We start from the raw sequence: 18985 nt of genomic DNA on the forward strand, positions 1-18985 counted from the left end.
AAATATTTTTTGAGTACTTATTGTTGTTATTATTATTTTTTAATGTATGGTCCGGTCGTCTAGGGGGGTAAACATATTCTGTGGTTAAGATATGAATGTTTGTTTTCTTAGTTATTTTATTGCTTTTTGTTTGAGGTTGAGGACAAAGATTCTTGGTGGCTACCTTTCGCAAATGGCCCACAAGGCCACAACTTACCAAATCCACTTTGATAATTAGAGAGAAATGACACCAAAATTTACATTTGAACAGGTTGATGGTGACCTCCAACTTGTTATCAATCTATATTATTTAAATTTAGTTTGAGAGAGCCCTAAAAATCAAAACAGTTATAATAATAACAATATGATTATAATAATTTAATAATTGCTTCAATTGCATCGTTTTTACTGAACTCTTATTCATCCAATTGAAACTTTAACGGTAAAAGTAGTCCATCGCTCAAATTTCTCTGTTTGTTATATTAGGGCTAGGGTCGACTAATCAACATAACTCAAAATCAAGTGGCTTTAAGCTTTTCTCATGAAAATGTATGTAAGAACACGATTTCAAGAAAAATAAGTTTGAAATGAAATTTTCTAGAGGGTTAATCATTGTGAAAGTTTATAACTAAAAAAGCTCGATTTGAGGAGGAAGAAGAAATGTGTGGATGAAATAAAATTGAACATGCGTAATCATCGAACAAAGCGCCGCCGGGATGCTGCCGATAATGCGTTTTGCTGACTTGCCGGGCCTATGTTGTCTTGTCTGTACTCTGTAACGCACGTGAAGGACACCAAAAAGAAAGGAGCAACAACAACAACACTATTGCTTTGCCATTGTATCTAGCCTTAAATGAGTCCAGGAACAAGACCTACAAAATACCTTTAAAAAGGACAAAACAAAGGACAACACAAAAAAATAATGGTAGCATTTTGGGTAGCTCACTTGATTAGATTGATCAATTTAAAGTTTTATTCTAGCAATAGTGTGAGGTTCAAATTTCAATGAAAATCTGGAAGATTATGAAGCTTTGATCGATCATGGCCTCATGGGAGAATGGGAGATGAAGATCATTTGTGCGCATAGTGTACAAGTATAGGTGGGAATCTGAAAACTGTCAGAAATATGATTTTCGTATTTAAAGATTATAAGTTCAATTTTTGTTAACACGTTCTTAATCGAGTCTATTGCACATTCGCATGTAATTGGTTATTCGAGAATACAAATGCATCAGAGTCCATAGTGCATTGTGAACCATAGTCCATGGTATAAGGATTGTGACATGGGTAGCCTCTTTCAATTGTTATGCTATGCAACCGTGTGCATCAAGCATGGTGCACACGGTTGCAAAACAACGTCGTTTCATTAAAATTTAAAAAAAAAAAAAAAACCTCGTTCGGATTGTCGTTAACGGCGTTAGGCGGTTTCCTTTTGTATTTAAACAGTAGGATATATCCATAATTTCATAACTATATATCCAGAATTACATAACTATATATTTATAATTTGACAACAGTACATTCAGAAATAATAACTACACATTCATAATTTCATATCCATATATTCATAATTTCACAATTAGACATTCATAATTACATAACTCCATATTCAGAATTCTTAAAGTGTTTGTTCACAGAGAACTATATCCATAATTGCATAACTACACATTCATAATTTCAAAACTATATATCCATAACTTCATAACTATATATCCATAACTTCATAATTATATATTCAGACTTACATAACTATATATTCATAATTACACATCGATTGAGATTTTTGTAAGAAAAAAATAAAAAATTATTTGATTGGTGGAGTTAAACGGTGCCACTAATGGCACCGTTACTCCATCATAGTAAAATGGTGTCGTTTTGCAACCGTGTGCACCATACATGGTGCACATGGTGCACACGGTGCACAACATAATTTGCAAGCCTCTTTTGGGTCAATTGACGCAATCGTTATGCTGTGCATCCGTATGCACCATGCATGGTGCATACGGATGCCAAAACGACGTCGTTTTATTAAAAAACGCGTGTCTCCCCTTTAAAAAAAAAATCAGGTTCGATTCCCAGCAACAACATTATATTGTTCATTCATTCTGGAATTTTAGTTCATAGATTATGGAATTATAGTTCATTGATTATGGAATTATAGTTCATCAATTATGGAATTGTAGTTCATCGATTCTGAAATTTTAGTTTATAGATTATGGAATTTTAGTTCATTCATTCTGGAATTTTTAGTTCATAGATTAGATTATGGAATTATAATTCATTGATTATGAAATTATAGTTCATCGATTATGGAATTTTAATTCATATGTTGTTGCTGGGAATCGAATTTGATTTTTTTTTTTTAAGGGAAGACGCGCATTTTATTAAAACGACGTCGTTTTTACATCCGTATGCACCATGCATGGTGCATACGGATGCACAGCATAATTTGCCCAATTGACGTTGTATCTACAACCTATGGGCCTTGTACCTAAAAGTCCAGTTACCATATGTTTAGGAAAATCAACACCACCTATTATATTGGACCATATTTGCTGACCCATTGCCATATTATCATACAAAGCCAGCAAGGCTCCAACTTGATTTCTTGACCTAAAGATTATTGTGAGACGCACACAACATCTTAGCTACCGATCCATTGATATACCAAACCTGCTCTGCAAGATTTGGACTTAATCCCTTGACCCAAAGATTGTGATGGAGTTATGTTCACATCTTTTTTTTTTTTTTTTTTTTTTTTTTTTTTTTTTTTTTTTGAGTGATGAAAGAAATATACAATTATTATTTAAGAGTGCTTTATATAAATCTTGCTTATGTGTAATAGTTTGTAAATTATATAGAAGACGGGTTAGATCGATAATTTGTATAAAATGTTAGTCGAGGAACATTTACTCCATCAATACTATATATCTACTGTATTATTTACTTTCATTATTTTAGTGTTTCTCGCAACTGCTTGAAAGTGTGTATTGAATAAGTCATGTTATTGTGTAATAGTTTGTAAACTAAATAAAAAAATCATACTAAAAAGACATTGTAATACGGACTCAATTGAAAATGTGTTGACAAAAATTAAATTTATTTTCATTTTTAACAATATCATATATCATGGTAAAAGATTATATAATTTTGCCGCCCCCATCCCCCCAAGGCCTAGCATAGTGGCTGATCAATTGACCTAAAGTCATAGCTGGAGGTGGTAGGGTGGGGATTTGAACCCCACCTAAAACTTCATTGGAGTTTGGCTCTCCATGATGGAGTAGGGTTGTGCGCATAGTAAAATAGTGGATTGACTGAAAGGATATTCATACGACTTGAATTTATATCCTCTAGTGACGCACCCACTGAGATTCGAACTCACAACCTCTAGAGAGTAACTTGGTGCCAATAGAGTACAAAGTCCTTGGCATTAAGAAAGATTATATAATTCTCATAAAATACCAGTAATGCCTTGGGATTCACATGTAGATCAGATTTGGGTCACATTTTGTCTCGTGAGAGCTAGGGGTGTCAATGCGGCTCGATCTGTCTCATTAGGCCCGTATCACCACAGGCTCTTTTATTCGCGGGTCTTTGCGGACCGGCCCCTGTGCTAGGATTATACAATCCTACCTTGCCTCATACGGCCTCGCGGACCCCGTGGGTCAGCCCACAGACCAACTTCTATTTTTTTTAAAAAAAAAAATTATTATGCTATTATTCTATATTATAATAATTTAATCTAAATAATATTATTCAAAAATATGATATGTATAATGCAAGTCTCGGGTGCATGAAAATGAAAATACATACAATTAGTACTCCGATCCGTAATTTAATTTGGAAAATTTAAGTTGCATAAGCACGAGCTTTAATTTGTAGTGGATTAGTGGTCTAGCTAGAATTTATCTGAATTGGATAAGATCACAACAACAACGTAACATTATTGTTTCACTCGTGATTGACTAGGTTATCATCTGCATATTATGCAGCAACGTAACTTTGTCCTCTTTTATGTCTAAATTTGCTTAGCTAAATCAATTCTTGGTCTAACAGGCATGCAATCTATTGAAGCTCTTATTTGAGGTGACCGTGGGATTGGTTTCGTAACAAGTATTGGCCGGAGAGAAAACAAAAATAAAAGGTAAGAATCTTATTTTATATTACTACTTAAAATTTACTTCTTTTATAAGCTTTGGGAGCTGATTTATGGTGTCTAGGATATGGTTTGATGAAGCTGTAATATCTGTCAATGTGGCAATGACAGGACTTTGAATCTCAGTGTTTCTGAAAATGATCATGACTATTCATTTTCTGGTCAACAATATCGTGATAAGCCAAATGGAATCACTGCATTTTCTACTGGAAGCACTGAAGGAGGAACCATCACAAAAAAAAAAAAGTTACTTCAAAGGCTTCCAACTTAGTAAATTTGTAATGGACTTAGTTATTTATCATCAATTTTTTTTTCATTGTGTATAAATTCTGAACAAGAAGAGATTATAACTTGTCATTTTATCGTATTTTATCATTTATTGATTGATTGTAATTTTATAATATGATACATAGATTTGTGGTAATATACTTGTGTATGTATTAGGTTTTTTTTTTTTTTTTTTTTTTTTGTGTAAATTCTTTATCGATATATTTTAAAACTCATTAAAATGAAAGCTTTAAATATAGGCTCAAAGCCTCAAGGCCTATTTAGGATTTACTTTGAAGCCTTTTTAATGTCCTATATGTTAAATAGGCTTTTAAAAAGGCTTCCAGGCCAGGCCTATTGTAGGCTCAGGCTTAAGCCTAACAAAAAGCCTACATACAGGCTCAGGCCTAGGCCTAGACTTTAGATTTTCATAGCAGACCCAGGCCTACTTTTCTAAAGCCTGGCTCGGTCTGGCCTATTTTCACCCCTATCAGCATATAGATCTAGATAACGTTACATGTCAACTTCATGCCCATGCAATGCACCTCTGGTAGATAATATTATCTAATCTTTTTTGAAAATATTATTATTATTATCTATTCATGAACATTAAAATGATAAATGATGTCTCACCTAATTGTTATTTATTAATGGCAAAAACCTGATCTCGTTTTGATATCATTAACATTATTCACATTTTGAGAGAAATGAATAAATATTCTGATGCTTTTGTAAAAATATTTCACCAACAAACCAATTAGGGTGTTAGCGAACAAAGTTTTCGATATATACATATATATATATATATATATATATATATATATATATATATATATATATATACACACACACACACACACGGTTCGGTTTATGTGAGAACCACTACTTGAGTGTAAACCTGTGAACTCCTATATATGCACCGTTGAGATGTGAACTAGATTGGGTAGTCAAGATTTGAAGAGTGGTGCATTTGTGCAGTGGTGAAATGATGTATATTTACTAGGTCATCATTATAAACCAGAAAGTCGAGCAATATCAACGGTTAACAATACTACACAGGTTCACATGTTAATAGAGGTTCTCATTTGAACCTAATTATATATAGGGCCCGATTCATGTGGTCTAGTGATGTGGTGTTGTGTTGTTTGTTTGGTTGTTGTTTATGAACATGAATTATTTTTTGTTCATGAACGAGTTGGGATCGTGAACATGTGAATGTCTTTGGTTATTAAGGATTGATAAACGTGTTCAGGAACAACATGTTTATGAATGTGTTCGCGAGCGTTAACAAACACTAATGAACGTTTAACAAACGAACACGAACAGATTTTTAAAACCTTAACAAATGAATACGAACACTCCAAAAATCCTAACAAACGAACCTGCATTAGTTTATGTTCGGTTGGTCAACTGTCACACACCAATGAATAAAAAATATTTATTTATTCATTCTTCATAAAATTCCATTCTAATTTTTAGAATATTTCCTTCCGTGAAGAAAAATGGTTACTGTGAGTGCGAATCTGAGGTGATATCGTAGAGTACAGTGTCGGCCCCACCATACCATAAAAGTCGAGATTTTGCAGGGAAGAAGCCAATGATGCCACGAAACTTTCATACTCCTTAAATTTTGCTCAACCAACACTGCCAAGAAATTTTGCTCCTCCGCCATGAATCACTTCTTCAGGAAGTCATCGGCGGCGCTGACACGGTGGTTGTGGGGCGGTTTAAGCGGAGCTAGCCCGCCGCCGCGGGCGATGAACACTCCCCGGCGGCTGTGCCAGTTTTCCGGGGAGCTTGAAGCGGAGTCATGGCAATCCATGGAGGGGCTGCTAAAGTGCGCGGCGAATCATGCGCCTCTGACCCCCATAAGTTTCTTGGAAAGAGCCGCCATGGTTTACGCCGACAGAACCTCGGTTCTGTTTGGTTCTTCTGTTAGGTTTACCTGGGAGCAAACCCACCACAGATGTCTCAAACTCGCCTCTTCTCTCACTCAACTCGGCATTTCTCGTGGAGATGTGGTTAGCCCTTTATTCAAACAAGAAAAAAAAGTTTTCAATTTCTTGATTCAATTCTTTAATTTCCTTGTTGTTGGGTTGTTTCTGTAATTCGATTTCATTATTGTTCCTGTTTATTTCCGTACATCCCATGATTCTTCTTGTTCATTGCGAATGTTTTTGCTTTAATTTGGCATCAGAGTCAATGTGAGGGGCTTGCTGAGCATATAATATATAAACATAAATGTGCAATTCAACTATCAGCTTAGACTTTTAGTTGAGATGGCATATGCTTTAATTTTGAACAGTTACTCATGAAAAAAAAAGTGTAGTAGAGGATAAATTGATTGATTCTAGGAAAAATGTTATACTTTTATGAAAAATGTAATACTTATAAAATGATACTTAAATTTAAGGGTTCTACGAGAGTCTGGATTGTGAACCGTCTAGAGTGGACACATTGGTTCCGTGAGAGATTGTAGAGTGATATTAAAGATTGGGTTTGAGTATCTATTGGGATTTGTTTCATTTGGTTTGTCTAGCTTTTCAAAATAAGCTCTTATTTTAAGCTACTAGCTTATTTTGGGAACATGTCAAACCGAGCTTTAATTAGCACTGTATTTTTATGCAGGTGGCAACCCTGGCTCCAAATGTACCAGCAGTTCAAGAGCTTCATTTTGCAGTGCCAATGGCGGGGGCAGTTCTGTGTACGTTAAACGCTCGCCACGATTCGGCTATGGTGTCGACCCTTCTAAGACATTCAGAAGCCAAACTCCTTTTTGTGGACTATCAGCTTCTCCCAGTTGCTCAAGGAGCCCTTCATCTTCTTGCAGATGGCAAAGCGAAACCGCCTCTTCTGGTTGTGATCTCAGATTCTGAGAATGCCCCTCCAGTTTCCGATTCTAGCCCGCACCAATACGAGTACGAGGCTCTCCTGGAGAATGGGGATGGCGATTTTGGGATAAGGTGGCCGAGAACCGAATGGGATCCGATTAGTGTGAATTATACTTCTGGCACGACTTCCAGGCCGAAAGGAGTTGTGTATAATCATCGAGGTGCATACCTTAATACTATCGCTACGGCTTTTGTTCATCAGATGAGTTTCTTGCCTGTTTATCTTTGGACTGTTCCTATGTTCCATTGTAATGGATGGAACATGGTTTGGGGCATGGCTGCATTGGGTGGAACCAATGTATGCCTTAGGAGATTCGGTCCGAAAGACATATTCGACAACATTTCGCTTCATAAGGTCACGCACATGGGCGCTGCCCCGACCGTGTTGAACATGATTCTGAACTCGCCACAATGTGACCGAAAGCCGCTGCCTCATATGGTTAAGATAATGACGGGCGGTTCTCCCCCGCCTCCCCAAGTCCTCTGGAAGATGGAGCAGATGGGGTTCGGGCTGATTCACATCTATGGACTAACCGAGACCTATGGCCCGAGCACGTTTTGTCTATGGAGGCACGAATGGGATTCTTTGCCCCCGGAACAGCTTCAGAAGATGAAAGCGAGACAGGGAATCCCGCATTTCTGTCTGCAGGGTGTCGACGTGAGAGATCCCGTCACCGCAAAAAGTTTGCCGGCTGACGGTACGACAATGGGGGAAGTTATGCTCCGAGGGAACACCGTCATGAGCGGATATTTGAAAGACCGAAAGGCGACAGAAGAAGCGTTCAGGGATGGATGGTTCCGGAGCGGCGATTTGGCGGTAAAACATCCCGATGGGTACATCGAAGTCAAGGACCGGTCCAAGGACATCATAATATCCGGGGGCGAAAACATATGCACGGTCGAGGTCGAGAGAGTGCTGTATGATCACCCTGCGGTTCTCGAAGCAGCAGTCGTCGCGAGGCCGGATAACCATTGGGGACAGACACCTTGTGCATTTGTGAAGTTGAAGGAAGGGTTTGAGGTTAAATGTGAGGAGATTATCAGTTTCTGCAGGGACCATTTGCCACATTATATGGCACCTAGGACTGTTGTGTTTGAGGATTTGCCTAAGACTTCAACTGGGAAGATTCAGAAGTTTGTTTTGAGGGAGAAAGCTAAGGGGCTTGGCAGTCTTTTCTGAACAGTAAATTAAATTAATAACATTACCTCAGCATATACTGTAAAAAACATACCTAAACTGGATCCATATTTTGGTCATTGGATGGTGTTTGGTAAATAACTCTTAGCTGGTTGGGTTAGTGAGTTTAATTAGTTGATAACATAGCTGATTGTAGAAAGATGTCTGGTAAATTAACTATTATCTGATAACATAAGACGTGGAGCTGATGTCATCAACTTTCCAAGCACCCAATTCAACTCGATAATCATGAAATCTGGAAATTGCAAAAGTTAGCAGCCCTCAAAGAAAATGGGTGTTTTTTTTGGACAAAAATCTAAGCAAAACCACTGCTGTGGGGCCTATAAATACTCAGTTCTTCCAACCTTAAAACACCACACTAAAAACAGCAAAACAGAAGAAAAAGCTTAGTACTATAGAAGTGAAAAACATGAGGATTGTGGGAGTGGTTTTGGTCTATGGCCTGTCCCTCCTCACAGGGACGTTGGCGCAGGGTGTGGGATCCATTGTCACAAAGCCGTTGTTTGATCAGATGTTTAAACATCGTAACGACGCTAACTGCCCTGCCAATGGGGATACTGCTTCAAACAAGAACAAGGCAGCCCACCAGATTACTGTCAGCCAAGCCAACAATGGCCTTGCGCTCCCGACAAGAAGTACTATGGTCGTGGTCCTATCCAAATAGGCCAAAATGCCATTGTATTTAATGTCATTTAAATGGTTTTGTTGATAGAGGATAAAAAAATGGTCATATACATCACAATGATACTAGCTATAACTATAAGTACGTACCCTTCTACAATTGAGATCGTTTATATGTTCAAACATAACAATAAAAGGTATTAATTAGTCATGTACTAATCTAGCTAGCTATGAAATGCCAATTTCTTTACGAGTGGAGTACAAAGAGAAAAGTCAAATGGAGTTTATCACAATTGTCTTCAACTTCCCACTCAACCCGCAAATCATGATATCTAGAAATTGTGCAGTGTGGGAGCAACCTATATCGGTTTACCTTCTTGTGGTTTTTTGCAGATAGAAGTACAAGACAAACTTTACCCAAAGCACACATTCGAATCGTTATGACAGTAGATTTCCTTGGTTTTCTTGGCTAAGGTCATCAGTCCACTATAAGCAACCTACTCTTGTTTATCTCTTTGTAGTTTTTTTTTTTCCGGCTAGGGTCATAAGGGTGTTAGAGCTCACCTTTGAACAGATGTCACTGTTGAAAATTATGGAATTTCCGACCACCTGAAAGTGGTCTTAAATCAAGTCGAAAACAAAAAGTGGTCGGAAATAGCAATAAATATTTTTCCGGATACCAAAAGTGGTCGGAACAAGGCTTTCGACTTGATTTAACATCACTTTTAGGTGGTCGGAAATTTCATAATTTCCAGTAGTGTGATACAGGCTTTACTTGGCCTTCTTGATTTAAACAGGTCAATCATGGCAAATTATGATGTGGAATCGTGTCCACCTTGCAAGGTGGACGCAAGGTGGACACGGTTCTAAAACTGTTCATAATTATGAATATATAGTTTAAAAAGAGTTAATACCCAAAATAATCCCTCGATTATGTCGTAATTACCAATTTGGTCCTCGACTATCATTCTTACCCAATTAAATCCTCAGCTATATAATTTTTACCCAATTTAGTCCTTTTGTCAATTTGACTGTTTGTTGACTGTCAAAAGTGGAAATAAAGTTGTAATTTTACAAATTTTCTCCTTCCTCCTCATTTAGCAGCGCCAAACCATGTAGCAATAAGCTCCGGTTGGGTTCTAAACCTGTCAGTATCGAAGTAGTGGTTATGCATCGGATAGCCCATGAATTTGATTTCCAACGATTTTTTGACGATCGAAATCTGATCGGAGTGTATTGCTGCATGGTTTGGCGCTGCTAAATGGAGAGGAATGAGAAATCTTGTAAAATTATATTTTATCTCGACTTTTGACAGTCAACAAACAGTCAAATTAATACAGAGGACTAAATTGGGTAAGAATTGTATAGTTGAGGACTAAATTGGGTAAGAATTGTATAGTTGAGGACTTAATTGAGTAAAAGTTACATAGTTATTGGGTAAGAATGGTAGTTGAGGACCAAATTGGTAATTATGGCATAGTCGAGGGACCATTTTGGGTATTAACTCGTTTAAAAATTATAAACATATAGTTCTATAATTATGAACATAGAGTTGTGAACATAATTATGAACATATAGTTATGTAATTATGAATATAGAGATTCAATAATTGTGAATATGAAGTTCAAAAATTATGAATATATAGCTTTATAATTATGAACATATAATTCAGTAATTATGAACATAAAATTCTGTAATTGTGAATATAGAGTTCAATAATTACGAATATGAAGTTCATAAATTATGAATATATAGCTTTATAATTATGAATATATAATTTAGTAATTATAAAAATTTGTCAATCATGAACAATCTAAGTTGATTACCTTCTTGTGGTTCTTTGCCAACTATATTCGCAAGGCAAATCCATGTACTCAAAGCCCATATTCGAATAAGGATTGCCTTGACTTTATTTGTTGATTTGAGTTATGGACAACCTTTACTCCACCCAGATCACATGTGAAAAAGAAAAGTCTTACCAAAACCTTTGCTGTGGTGCCTATAAATACCAAGTTGTTCCGATCCAACCTTAAAACACCACATTAAACTCAACAAAACTACACAAAAAGCTTATTAGTACTATAGAGTCAGGTGAAAACATGAGGATTCTGGGATTGGTTTTGGTTTGTGCCATGTCCCTCCTCACTGTAGGGACGTTGGCGCAGGTCCAGTCCCTTATCTCAAAGCAAACGTTTGAACAGATGCTTAAGCATCGCAACGACGCAGCCTGCCCTGCCAAAGGCTTTTACACCTACGAAGCTTTCATTCAGGCTGCTAAGGCCGATCCCGCGTTTGGATCAACCGGCAACACTGACACACGTAAAAGAGAGATTGCTGCCTTTCTGGCTCAAACTTCTCATGAAACTACTGGTATATATAATTTTACGTTAATCGTAGGTCTTTTCCTCGTACATACTCTCCTTTAACTATGGTATATAATACCTACGATTGTTGATTGTAAATTAAGGTGGATGGCCAACTGCCCCTGATGGACCATATGCGTGGGGATACTGCTTCAAACAGGAAAAGGGCAACCCGGGAGCTTATTGCCAGCCAAGCCAACAGTGGCCTTGTGCTCCCGGCAAGAAGTACTATGGTCGTGGTCCTATCCAACTTTCCTAGTATGTATATATCATTCCATATATGAGCTGAGTTTGACAACATCAATATAATATAATATAATAGTGGTTCTCTTCGAGCTGAGGGGGTAACAGGGTGGTTTAAAGGTGGGCTCTGGGTGAATTACAAGGAGGTAAATTGCCTGTAAAGTAGTCGTTATATGAAGGTGGGCACGCCTTATAACATAGTTGGTAAAAACCACAATGTGTTAGATGATAATAATATGACTAACACAAACTAAAAGTAACGAGGAACCTGACTCGTTATCGCCCCTGAAGCTTCAGGACCTTCTGAATATCTCGTGGTAAACCTGCAGAAAGCATTAGCGTTTTGTCTACCATTTCTCTCCTGATCGAATATACTAATATTACACCAGAGTTGTGGGAGGACTATTTTGCTTAGAAGCCTACCTGCCATCAACATAGGATGATATTTAGTTAAGAGTTAAAACTTAACTAAATATCCTAAGTTGCCTAACAGATTAAGTTACTAATTGACTCAATCTCTTACTTGCACCAAAGCCACCCAATAATACAATATGTTATAATATATTATATTTAGGGAAAATACTTATACAATGAACTAAATTAAATCGCCTGTAGTCGCTACTGGATACTCTGGGTAAAGTTCGTCTTATGACCGAACCAGAACCATATTGAGTTACACCGTCTTATGTTATACATAGAACACCGACTCAAACTAAGAAGGTCAATAAACAGCTCCTATAAAGAATGAAACTTATAACTTTGTGATTGCCAATTCATGTGTTGTACCATGTTTTATTGCTTAATTAATATATAAAATGATGGTTTTACATACAGCAACTTCAACTATGGTCCAGCTGGGAAAGCCATAGGAGCGAATCTACTAAACAACCCTGATTTGGTGGCCAATAACGCGGTGATTTCCTTCAAGACCGCCCTCTGGTTCTGGATGACACCCCAGTCCCCTAAGCCATCATCCCACGACGTCATCACCGGCAGATGGACTCCATCGGCGGCAGACAAAGCCGCCGGCCGTGTCCCCGGCTACGGTGTGATCACCAACATCATCAACGGTGGGATTGAATGTGGAAAAGGGTCTATTACTGCCCAGCAACAGGATAGGATTGGATTCTACAAGAGATATTGTGACATTCTTAAAGTTGGGTATGGGAACAATCTTGATTGTGCTAACCAGAGGCCTTTTGCTTAGGATCCCAAATCTCAATTTCCTAATAATGTTACTAATAATGAACCTTTGAATAAGCAGGCTTGCTTCTAAGTTATAATATAATAATGTAATAATAATGTGTACGGTGTACCTGAGAATTCGGTGAAAATAATTCTCGAATAAATGTGTTAGTTTTATTTACATACTGCATAAATGAAAGGTTCCAGATTATTCTATCAGTACTAATTTAACTTTTTTAATATACTATAATGGTGGTCTCCCTTCTCCATAACTATAGTAATTAGCTTAGTTAAACCTATTGAAATGTGATGACTAATGACACTCATGAAAAAAAAAAATTAACAAATTTTAAGTTTAACTTGATGGTAAATTAAGAATTATATATCTTTTTTTTTTTTCTTAGCTTCTCATTGCAACACTTCGCTATCTTCTAGTATGACACTTGTTGGTAATTAATCATTATTCGTGTCTATATATGTGTGTATTAACATTAAATTGTCATTGTTATTCGCTTGTTTGGAATTTATTATACATTTTTAATAACATTAAAATTTTGTAGCTTTTATGAACATTTTTTTTAAACAATATTGTAGTTGCTATAAAATAATGTTATTTGATAATCTTGTGTACTAGAAATGTATAATTATCTTGTTAATTAAATTCATTGTGTTACATCAAAAGTATTCAATAAAAAATGACATATCCAAAAAGTTAAAGCGAGCACGACACTACTTGCACCATAACCCTACATGTATATAATAACAGTGCATTGTACGATTAAATTAATATTCAATATAAAAATAAAAATAAGTAATAATTAATATAATTTTTAAATATGAAAGTTAATTAATATAAAATAAAATTATTTATTTTGAATAAAATTGAACGGGTCATCATATTTCAATGGATTATTAATTCTATTCCAAGAACAGGTCATCATATTGCTCTAATTTCATAATATATGAACTGTATATAAATAAATTTATAAATTGAGTATGTTATTATTACCTTATGAAGTTAAGGTATTGAGTTTATGAACTCGTGGTGGTGTCTATGCAACTTTTAAACTTGTTGTATTGGCCTAGTAGTCTTATTCCATGTTTATTAGTACAATTATGTAGTTGCATTTTTTGAATTTGTGTTTGACCTACAATTAATTATGACTATGAAATAGTTAGTTTTAAAAGATATTTGGTTGAAAAATATCAAGTTTTTATTATGGGCTGAAGGTATTGATCTTTTGAATATGTAATTAACAAATTATATATCTACCGTGTCAAAGTTGTATCTAAATATACGGAAAAAAAAAACAACGCCACTAAAAACACCTCTTTTGAAAATTATGAAACAATGTATAGGACTAATGTCTACCTTTTTGGTCTACGATACTGCTATACTTGTTGCAATATATAAAACAATTTAAAAGTTCAAAGGATCAAGCATGGAGGTGCTTTAATTTCTCTACTACAAATAACCTTTTTGGTTTAAGATATAACCCCGTCCGGCCGGTATACTTAATACTTGTTACGATATATAAAACAATTCAAAAGTTCAAATGATCGAGCATTGAGGTGCTTTCTCTACTATAAATAGAGGTCGATCAGATCAAACACTTACCACTATGCAAAAAGTTATAGTCAATAATAAAGACACAATTTTATCTTTTTATATTTGCGTAGCAGTCATTGCCTGTATCAATAGCAGGATGTTGGATTCGACTCTCTAATCCTGAGATTCTAAGGCAATTTATTGTAAATATTTGAGTATGAAGTTAAGTATTCAAGTTTTAAATTGCCAAGGGGATAATAGAGCCGTGTTTTTAAGTATTCAAATTCAAAGTCTATCAGCAAAGGGTCAGAAGATTTCTAGATTGATATACCTATAATAGGTTAAACCATATAAGTTACTTTTTACTAAAGTGTTAATTTATTATAAGTTTGAAATTTCTTGTATATTCGAACTTTCATACCAATCAGATCGAATTAGAGGCATACTTGGTGGAACATTTTAAATACTTACTCAAAACTATTGAAAAGTACTTTTTTACCCGGTCCTTTCCAAATACAATATGAGTACGCTTACACGGGCTCTTAATCTCTACTCCATCACGTACTATTATTTCATAACGTGACAAACATTGATAAGTCTTTATTTTATGAGTCCAAAAAAAAAATATCTATATCAAAGATTTAGGTAAAAGAATAATAGGTAAGAGTCGAATTTAAGAGTTAAGTAGTATTTTCCATACAATACATAACTTTAATATAATGTGGATATCATCACTCTTAGGCCTTAGTTAGCTACCAACGAGCTTGTCCATTACTGATTTATTTCTTTATCATCCCCTATTATTTATGTTGTACATAAACAAAAAATGAAAAAAAAAAATAATAAAAGAAACACTTTAATTTTATTTTATTTTTTTAAATTAAAAGGTTGTTTGGTACTTTCCCATCAATTAAATTCTCAAAGAAATTTCTTAAGAATATGTTTGATGGGAATAATTTTACAGGGAAAAATAATTAACATGTTTGGTGTTACCATAGAAACATAACAATTAAATTACATGCCAAGCACCTTGTACTTAGATAACATGAGAGGTCATGAGATCGAACCTCAGCGGAGGCGGTGTTAACTATTTGTGTGCTTCAACAGGTTGAGAAAGTACGTGTTAACTATTTGTGTGCTTCAACAGGTTGAGAAAGTACGTATGAACAGATACTCCAAGATATATATATATATATATATATGGGGTTTATTTTCATTGATATCATGAAATGTGATTCTCATTAGGCCGAACTTTCCTAAATTAAATATTACACCAAATGTGTGAATAATTTTCTCACCTTTTAAATTCTCAACAAAATTTCAGACTTTTCTTGCTACCAAACACTCTCTGTACGAATTTCATTTGATCTATATTATCTATAACAATCTGAAAAATAGGCATTCGTGATGGCCAATAGAAACGGAAAGCTTTTTAGGCAGGGAGTGGGAGTGATTGAAACTTTGAGATGCCGCGTCTAGACGTAAATTGTTGATGGTGACGATTCACCTAATCAGCCCGCCACCTTTTTGTTTTTTGGTTACTTGGTTACGTTCCATCATTTATTCTTCTTATTTCGTTAATGTATAAGGATTAAATCTTCATCTCAAAAGTTATAATTAGTAATAAATATATAATTTGTTTAATATTTATGTAACAATTAGCGTTGTCTTTCGATTGTAGATGCTAAACTCAGCCTTCAAGCTGGCGTTCAATAATCCTCGCACTAACAGTCCCAATTGCGAAGCATGCTTTGACTTGCTCTACTATGTACTAATTTTCAAATCAAACACTTACCACTACTCTAAAAGATAGAGGTAGCAGCAAATTAAAGACACAATTTTATTTCTTTATACTTGTATAGTAGTTTGGGCCACCTTTCCAAGGAGCTACCGAACAAATATAGTCAATAAGTATGAAATGATATCAATAATAAATTTTATGCGAGAAAAATAAGTTTTTTTATTTCTTTTGGATAATGGAAAAACTGAAACTAGTACTCAAATGTGTACACCTGATAAATCATACTCCTTGTAATAGCTTGCAAACCACATCAGAGAGGTAAACCGGACTAGTAAAATCCACACAAAAGCTGGGCCCATCAAATATAATCAATTAATATGAAGTGATATACTGATGCTATCAATACTTAACTCTATGTGAGAAAAATAAGGTTTTATATTTTATAACCTGAGAATATGAAGCATTTCAAAGTGCGTGTGCAGAAAATTCAAAGTCTGTACTGAAATCAATCTTGAAACCTAAGGTGAAAATTGCACTTTGTCATCAATCAATGGTCCTGCGGTCAAGCCAAACTGGAACACGTAGCATCAACATAGCGTGTAATGTTATCTTCAATAAGAAAATTTCCATAGCTTAGCAGCCATCAGAGATAATGATCCGTTTGGCTTGTGGAAAAGTCTGCAAAACCTCTGCCATGGCGCCTATAAATACGTAGCAGCTCCAACCTTAAACTCACCACATTATCATAGAAGTAGTGAAAAAGTAAACATGATGGGGATAAAGATGATTCTGGGATTGGGTATGGTTTGTGCCGCCTTGTCTCTCCTGACAGGGACGATAATGGCGCAGGGTGTGGGATCCATTGTGACAAAGCCGTTGTTTGAGCAGATGCTTAAGCATCGTAACGACGCTAACTGTGCCACTGGGTTTTACACCTACGAAGCTTTCATTCAGGCGGCTAACTCCTTCGGCGCTTTTGGGACCGCCGGCGACGTTGATACTCGTAAGAGAGAGATTGCTGCCTTTTTGGCTCAAACTTCTCACGAGACTACTGGTAATCATTTTTTATACCACATCAATCTTTTCTTTTGTCAAGGTGTACTGAGCAGCTCTAACTGTATGAGGCACTTTAAGTCCGTATCAGACTAATCCCAATTAAGAGTCAAATGCTGGCCAGATTGGTTTTTTCATACAAGAGAGGAGGGTTCGAACTCTCAACCACTCTCGACCTCTCTTAAGGGACAAGAGTGTACGGCCACTCACGCCAACCAAGCTGGTTATCAATCTTTTTTCTTTGATTTATGAAAAATTCAAAATCCCTACTTGAATATATGGCATGGGTGAAACCCGTCTTGTGACTTAGTAAAGAATTACAAAGAGATAAATAGGCCTTGCTAATAACTGGATGGCTGACTTACTTAGAAAGTCAATAAATCGTTCCAATTGAGAATTGAAGGTGCACTTTAGGTGAAGTTCGTATTGTGATCGTAGCTTGCAAAAGACCACAATAATGCAAAATCAACTTAGGTTACCAATAACTAATCGATTCAAATCGAAAAAATCAATAAACTTGCTCCCACACTGAGCCAAGCTAAGGGTATGCTTTTGGTGAAACCATCTTATAACTCTAATCAGCAAAGAACCGAAATAAACCACCATAAGTTGTCCATAAATGCTCAAACTGAAAAAACCAGAAAAAACCAATAAAATGGTCCAGATACTTGTCATTATATTTGTATTAATTTTTTTTTTTTGAAAGTTACTGGCTCTATTACATTGTAGTATCTGTTCATATACTTTCTCAACCTACTGAAACACAAAGAACCAATAACGCCTCCACTGAGGCTCGAACTCGGAAGTCCAACCCGGGTACCATTGGACCACATAGTCCTGGTTATATTTCTATTAATTAGTTTCATGCATATGTATATATAAGAAATTATATTATTAGTTACTTTATTTTTGTGTATGAAGGTGGATGGGCAACTGCACCAGATGGACCATATGCATGGGGATATTGCTTCAAGCAAGAACAAGGCAACCCACCAGATTACTGTCAGGCAAGTCAAGAGTGGCCTTGTGCTCCCGGCAAGAAGTACTTTGGTCGTGGTCCTATCCAAATTTCCTAGTAAGTGTCTTGTCTTGTCTTGTCCCGAATAAACCACTCAAAACAAAACTAGACTGAATTAGTTTCGTCTCACAAAAAACTTATAAAATGATATTTTGCAGCAACTTCAACTATGGTCCAGCCGGGAAAGCCATAGGAGCGGATCTACTAAACAACCCCGATTTGGTGGCTACCGACCCGGTGATATCCTTCAAGACCGCCTTCTGGTTCTGGATGACACCCCAGTCTCCCAAGCCGTCGGCCCACGCCGTCATGACCGGCGGATGGACTCCGTCGGCGGCAGACACCGCCGCCGGCCGCGTCCCCGGCTATGGTGTGGTCACCAACATTATCAACGGCGGGATTGAATGCGGGAAGGGATCTAACCCGCAAATGGAGGATAGGATTGGGTTTTACAAGAGATATTGTGACATTCTTGGAGTTGGATATGGCAATAATTTGGACTGCGCCAACCAAAGGCCTTTTGGCTCCTAAATCATCATATAAGAATATATAGCGGGTGCGGACTTTCCCGTATATTCACCACTATATATCGTTCCCGTATATCAAAGAATAAGCTTAGAATAATGTACGTCCAAAGTATGTTGGCCATGTTTAATAATGTATACTCATGATCGAATAATTCATCATATTCGACTGAATAATATAACTCAGTTTATATTTA

At 36.2% G+C, this 18985-nt stretch overlaps 3 protein-coding genes across 4 annotated transcripts; all 3 read left to right on the plus strand.

The window, feature by feature from the left end:
* Positions 1 to 5929: 5929 nt before the first annotated feature.
* Positions 5930 to 8550, plus strand: LOC109177742 (probable acyl-activating enzyme 1, peroxisomal). Of its 2 annotated transcripts, XM_019327179.1 has the most exons (3): positions 5948 to 6020; positions 6052 to 6423; positions 7031 to 8550. In XM_019327179.1, exons 1-3 carry the CDS (start codon positions 6000 to 6002, stop codon positions 8471 to 8473), a joined length of 1836 nt encoding a protein of 611 aa, XP_019182724.1. In that variant the 5' UTR covers positions 5948 to 5999; the 3' UTR covers positions 8474 to 8550. The 2 variants fall into 2 exon arrangements, with proteins under 2 accessions (XP_019182725.1, XP_019182724.1); XM_019327180.1 differs by having other exon boundaries at positions 5930 to 6423.
* A 2591-nt stretch (positions 8551 to 11141) lies between these two features.
* LOC109177748 (basic endochitinase-like) lies at positions 11142 to 13080 on the plus strand. Its single transcript, XM_019327188.1, has 3 exons — positions 11142 to 11482; positions 11580 to 11733; positions 12553 to 13080. The coding sequence occupies exons 1-3, from the start codon at positions 11212 to 11214 to the stop codon at positions 12923 to 12925; spliced, it is 798 nt and encodes a 265-aa protein (XP_019182733.1). The 5' UTR covers positions 11142 to 11211; the 3' UTR covers positions 12926 to 13080.
* A 3822-nt stretch (positions 13081 to 16902) lies between these two features.
* LOC109177747 (basic endochitinase-like) lies at positions 16903 to 18867 on the plus strand. Its single transcript, XM_019327187.1, has 3 exons — positions 16903 to 17247; positions 18168 to 18321; positions 18423 to 18867. The coding sequence occupies exons 1-3, from the start codon at positions 16962 to 16964 to the stop codon at positions 18793 to 18795; spliced, it is 813 nt and encodes a 270-aa protein (XP_019182732.1). The 5' UTR covers positions 16903 to 16961; the 3' UTR covers positions 18796 to 18867.
* The last annotated feature ends 118 nt before the right edge of the window (positions 18868 to 18985 follow it).

The sequence above is a fragment of the Ipomoea nil genome, unplaced genomic scaffold (genome assembly GCF_001879475.1).
Source record: "Ipomoea nil cultivar Tokyo-kokei standard unplaced genomic scaffold, Asagao_1.1 scaffold0805, whole genome shotgun sequence".
NCBI lineage: Eukaryota > Viridiplantae > Streptophyta > Magnoliopsida > Solanales > Convolvulaceae > Ipomoea > Ipomoea nil.

Bases quoted from the DNA above. Each gene is read 5' to 3' on its own strand.
- LOC109177742 (XM_019327179.1), top strand. From the start codon at position 6,000: ATGATGCCACGAAACTTTCAT. The intron at 6,021-6,051 runs ACTCCTTAAATT...ACCAACACTGCC, and splicing joins TGATGCCACGAAACTTTCAT to AAGAAATTTTGCTCCTCCGC. The intron at 6,424-7,030 runs GTTAGCCCTTTA...ATTTTTATGCAG, and splicing joins GCATTTCTCGTGGAGATGTG to GTGGCAACCCTGGCTCCAAA.
- LOC109177747 (XM_019327187.1), top strand. From the start codon at position 16,962: ATGATGGGGATAAAGATGATTCTGGGATTGGGTATGGTTTGTGCCGCC. The intron at 17,248-18,167 runs GTAATCATTTTT...TTGTGTATGAAG, and splicing joins AACTTCTCACGAGACTACTG to GTGGATGGGCAACTGCACCA. The intron at 18,322-18,422 runs GTAAGTGTCTTG...GATATTTTGCAG, and splicing joins GGTCCTATCCAAATTTCCTA to CAACTTCAACTATGGTCCAG.
- LOC109177748 (XM_019327188.1), top strand. From the start codon at position 11,212: ATGAGGATTCTGGGATTGGTTTTGGTTTGTGCCATGTCCCTCCTCACT. The intron at 11,483-11,579 runs GTATATATAATT...TTGTAAATTAAG, and splicing joins AACTTCTCATGAAACTACTG to GTGGATGGCCAACTGCCCCT. The intron at 11,734-12,552 runs GTATGTATATAT...TTTTACATACAG, and splicing joins GGTCCTATCCAACTTTCCTA to CAACTTCAACTATGGTCCAG.